General features: G+C 41.5%; 1 protein-coding gene across 3 annotated transcripts in view; it reads left to right on the top strand.

Moving 5' to 3' along the window:
- Positions 1–5288, top strand: part of LOC107086731 (multidrug resistance-associated protein 4-like) — a 76551-nt gene that overhangs the window by 60601 nt on the left and 10662 nt on the right. For 2 of the 3 annotated variants that reach the window (XM_015377861.1, XM_015377874.1), the window contains 5 exons: positions 2092–2181; positions 2277–2449; positions 2749–2854; positions 3876–4010; positions 4098–4849. In XM_015377861.1, coding sequence (XP_015233347.1) covers positions 2092–2181; positions 2277–2449; positions 2749–2854; positions 3876–4010; positions 4098–4124 — 531 coding nt within the window. In that variant the 3' untranslated portion in view covers positions 4125–4849. Of the gene's footprint in view, positions 1–2091; positions 2182–2276; positions 2450–2748; positions 2855–3875; positions 4011–4097; positions 4850–5288 lie in introns of those variants that run through there. The other variant, XR_001481320.1, reaches the window with a different exon arrangement.

Here is a 5288-nt window from a genome sequence, read left to right as displayed (position 1 = left end):
GCGTCTGTGGAGGGGGCGGGACGTCTGGAGCCGAGGTATTGCATTGCACTCATTGCACTGATTCTGTGCAGTATTTTTTGATGCAAGGCCTTTCAGAATCTATAACGCAGGGGTATTATTATTTTGAGGTTTTAATAGGAATAGGTGGAGTGCAACTTTTCTACTTCTGTTATTTTCTGTTGTTTCTCAAAAAAAAAAAAAAAACATTACGATATTACAGCTTTCATTGATTTATTTCAAATTTGAAACATTGTCTAGCCTGTTAGGTGTAAAAGAAACAAAAAAAAACAACAACAATTAATTGAATTGTATCGTGGTGTATTCTTGAGTATCGAAAATAATCGAATCGTTGGGTCGGGAAATCGATACTGAATCGAATCGCCATTATGGGTGTGATTTACACCCCTAGTAGATAGAGGGGGCTGGTTCAGGACCAACTGGTTTAGTTGTTCTACCATCAGTGTTGGACCTGCTCACAACAAACACTGAAAATTTCTCCTCTAATTTTTCTGTTAACAAACCAGTAGTCCCTCTAAAAAGTACCGGTATATTACACTTTAGTGCCCTATTAGTTCCCCTGGTTTCCTTGGTAACTACCCATTAGTTCTTGATTGGTTATTCTATGGCCGTTTCTCATTTAAGAAGAACATGAGTATGGACTTGTGTCCTCACCAAGTATGTCTTTGACAAGAACGTAGAAAAGTGTGGACTTTGGTCAATCGGAACAGAAGCGTACTCGTTACGTCACATTCAAAGCTAGCGTGGAGCTGCACTTCAACTCCTGTTATTAATAGTCTCTAGAAAATGATAAACTATGTTCTTGAATATAACACGTAGTTCTTGAAGTGTTCTGCAGTAGTTGATCAAATGTCTACCTTATTGTAAAGTGTTAACTGTATTTTTACATGATATTTTCTCTTTGGTCTCTTTCCTTCATCTTTAGAAGAATAGAGGTGTGGACAGAAAAGACGAAAGGAAGTAGGACACTTAATGATTCTGAGTTGATCTCCTCTTGTAGTCTCTACTTAAAAATTCAATCATTCACAAAGCAGGTCAAGGTTTCTTCATCCCTAGTTAAACAAAGGCACGAAAAAAAAACGTGACCTTTTTACATAAGGATAAGGAAGGAGAAGCTGGAGAAAAAAATTATAGCCAAGTATGCGATTAGAACAAAGCGGTGGAACCAGATGAGAAACAAGTGGATACAGCTTTAGTCAGACGTGGCAGCTTCTTCTTGCCAGACCGCAGCAATCAATCTTTTTTTTTTCTTTTTTCTTAATATTCAAATGTTTTGAGGTACGGCTCAAAGCCAGTGTGAATCAGCTTGACCCATTGTTGTCCTTATCAGGCACACAGAGGACTGGAGGAAATTTTAATAGTCTAAAACCAATGCAAGGATTTTATTTATGCATTTTACCTCCTTTTTCTAACCCCTCTAAAAAGGAGCAACACCTCAATGTTTGCAGATAAACTGTTGTTTATTTTTAATCTGGTCTAATGAACATTTAAGTTGGTTATCGGTAAAACAAAACAGGCGTCAGAAAAAATTTATCTAAATTCTTGTGGAGTAATTGTTAGGTGTTTTTAAGCATTAATAAAACACTGTTGATGTATTCTTTAGATATTTTTATTAGTAGTAGTTCGGCAGCTAGGAACAATCTGCTCAGGTGTGTTAACATAATTGTTGATCAACAGCGCCCCCTGTCTGATATCTGGAGCAGATCACAGCCTTTCAGTGCACTAGATTTGCCCATGTTTTGCTTTAAAGAACTACAGTGAACTTATTGCCATGGTTGCATCATGAGTGCTGGTGAACATTGGACTTCCTCGGTTCGTTCAGTGCACCAGTCCATGACCTAAACACCGCATTGTGCAACAGTGAAACAGCAACATAAATCAGTTTATAGAACTAGTGCCTGGTAGACTTTTACTATGAGAAGTTACCCAACTGAGGTTGATTGTGAACAACTAAGCAATGTTTGAATTATATATTTTTCTTATGCTGTCTTTATGTGAGTGTATATTTGCCCTGAATGAACTCAAATGATCTGTCATCCTGTCTGATGAACTTTGTTTCTCACTGATCTCAAGGATCCAGTATTGTTTACTGAAACGGTGAGGAAGAACCTTGATCCCTTCGGCCAGCACACTGATGAAGATCTGTGGGAAGCTCTAGAAGAGGTATTTAAAGCCCGTTCTCTATTTCCCTCCAATCAGAAGCATAAAATGTAATGGTGGTATGGATCTCCTTTAACATCCCTGCATGTTTCCACCAGGTGCAGCTTAAATCTGTGGTGGAGGAGCTGCCAGGGAAGCTGGAGACGGTTCTGGCAGAGTCCGGCTCCAACTTCAGCGTGGGTCAGAGGCAGCTGGTGTGTCTGGCTAGAGCCATCCTGAGGAGGAACCGCATCCTCATCATCGACGAGGCCACAGCTAACGTGGACCCCGGGTACTCCACAGGAAGAAGCTTTGTGTATGAAGATTGCATGTACAAAACATGTATGCAGAACTCGGCATGTGCAGTAATGCACTCAAACATGCAGTGAAAATGTGCTGCAGATTTCTACTACAATAAACTATAAATCACCAAAAGTGACCTAATAAATGGAAATTTAACTCAGAGCATCAAACCTGGAGTTTTATTCTAGACTTTTCTCCCTGCAGACCTCCGTTATTAGACGCTATTTGGCACATAACGCTTCGGGTCTAGAAGTCAGCGCTCTTAACAGACTGTCATTTTTGCTGCAGGACAGACGAGCTGATCCAGAAAACCATAAGAGACAAGTTCAGAGAATGTACTGTGCTCACCATCGCTCATCGCCTCAACACCATCATAGACAGCGACCGCATACTGGTGAGTCCTTTAAAGCCGCTATGGGGAAACTTTAGTTGCTACTTCTTAAAGGAATAGTACACCCAAAACATGATTAGCCTTCATTTTCTACTCACCCCCATGCTGAACAACACTCTGGAGTACTTTTTTGATATCTCAAATGCATCTGGAGATCTGGGAGGCTTCTTGCTGTCTGCTGACATTCAAATAATGGAGGTCTATGGTGACCGAGACAGAAAGGTCCATAAAAGTCCACAAAAAACGTGTCAATATTCCTCCATACTGCTCGTCCAATGTATTCCAAGTGTCCTGAGTGGGTAGCATCCAGAATTTACTCGAAACGAAGTCATTTAGAATGTTTTTAGAGCATAAACAGTAGTGTATAGGATTTCCTGAAAGCGCGCACGTGCGCGATCACGACGCTACGGAAGCCGGCAGACCAAACCAGATGAAAGTGTGCATTCAGCTCGGCAAAGAACTCATGCTCTTCCTCAACACTGAAGTCCTCAGACATTTTTCTTTTGTTGTTTCTTTCTTTGCACAGGTAAACAGCACATTTCTTCTTCTACGCTTGCATTATCGGCAGAGCAGACGCTGAATGCGCACTTTCGTCTGGTTTGGTCTGCCGCGGTTTCCGTAGACTCGTGAACACGCTTTTGGGAAATCCTATACACTACTGTTTATGCTCTAAAAACATTCTAAATGACTTTGTTTCGAGTAAATTCTGGATGCTACCCACTCAGGACACTTGGAATACATTGGACGAGCAGTATGGAGGAATATTGACACGTTTTTTGTGGACTTTTATGGACCTTTCTGCCTCGGGCGCCATAGACCTCCATTATTTGAATGTCAGCAGACAGCAAGAAGCCTCCCAGATCTCCAGATGCATTTGAGATATCAAAAAAGTTCTCCAGAGTGTTGTTCAGCATGGGGGTGAGTAGAAAATGAAGGCTAATCATGTTTTGGGTGTAGTATTCCTTTAAGACGGGACTTGGTCACACCTTGATTTTACCCACCTTCCCTTCTGTTCTCCTTGAAGGTACTTGACAGCGGACGCATCCAGGAATTAGACCGACCCTTCACTCTGCTTCAGAACAAAGAGGGTGCTCTCTACAAGCTGGTGCAACAGACAGGCGAGGCCGAGGCAGAAGCTCTGCTAGAATCAGCTAGACAGGTGGGCTGGAAATTATTATTTTACTCTCTGCCACTGGGCAGGCGTCTTTCATCTGGATTAATAAAGGTTTTCCAAATGTTTCCGCAGTCTGCTTATGAAACTGCAAGGCTGTGATAACCGAGGCTGGAGGAGCACATTCCCGAAACAAAAGGCTGTCATCAACGTACAAATAACATTTGTACCTCAGTGGAGATAGAAGTAGCTAAAGGTAACATGAAAATACAGGTGTATCTTGATAAACTGGAATATGTTTAGAAGTTTTATTATTATAGGGCTAATTTATAGCACAATTTACAGTCAAATCCTACAGATAAGTTTATGAACTTAAGAGTCTGGTTCTGGCTTACAGGTTATGAAAATCCATCCGATTACATGCGTTTGTTAATCCTCCCAGTTGTAGATCAGTGGTTTGCCACAAAATTCAGCACAGGTGTTACTTAGCAAATGATTTTAGAATCACTGCCCAAAGTGAATAGACTGATAAACCAGACTAAATGAGAGATTAAAGGGGTAATTTAGTCTGGTCCCGATGAATGAGGCATCGGATGATTGTTCATGAGAACAACCTGTTGTTTTTCAAACCATGTCTGTAACGCTCTGACTGATGGGAGCAACTGACTGTGACGTACGAAGCGCGTCAGAAAGCTGTGGGGGAGTTTAAACAAGCAGCCTGTCGGTAAAGCGGCGAATACGTCCTTCTTAAAAATGTAGGAGCGTAGAGACTCTTCCTCCCCAAGTTGAATCCTTCCAAAACTGAGTCAAATGAGAACTGTTCAATAGTTGTTGCCATCTTCCTTGTTGTCGTGCAACTTTGTCGTCCCGCCTTCAAAACCCCGCCTGCTTTGCATCTAGGAATTCAAAACCAATCTCTGCGTTGTGATTGGCCCGCCAGTTCTAGGGCCTGGGGCATTGATGAATGACTTTGGCCGCTGGCGGGTGGGGCTAGTTTATTAGGCTACAAAGTGAAGGTCAGGAACCTGAAGAAGCTGTGAAAATAAATTTATTTTTAGGGTTTGTTAGTCTATGGCTCAGTCCAAACCAGGCCTTTAGCTAGGAATATTTTATAGGTGTACATCTTGGTGCATCACCACTTTAAGCCTTGCATGGCATAGGAGGTCCGGGATTATCCTCCCCTGGAAAGTTGTGAAATGTAGACTCTGTGTCATGTTATTTCCCGCATTTTGAATTGGAATGCAGCTTTTTGTCTCTGTTTCAACACTACTTTTGTCCTGATTATTGAAAATTTGTGCTTGAATATAGGTGGACATTTCATAGTGT

Source organism: Cyprinodon variegatus, unplaced genomic scaffold (assembly GCF_000732505.1).
Source record: "Cyprinodon variegatus isolate N-32 unplaced genomic scaffold, C_variegatus-1.0 Scaffold9, whole genome shotgun sequence".
Taxonomy (NCBI): domain Eukaryota; kingdom Metazoa; phylum Chordata; class Actinopteri; order Cyprinodontiformes; family Cyprinodontidae; genus Cyprinodon; species Cyprinodon variegatus.
Note: the sequence above shows the minus strand (reverse complement) of the source record. Positions and strands in the feature narration are given on the sequence as shown.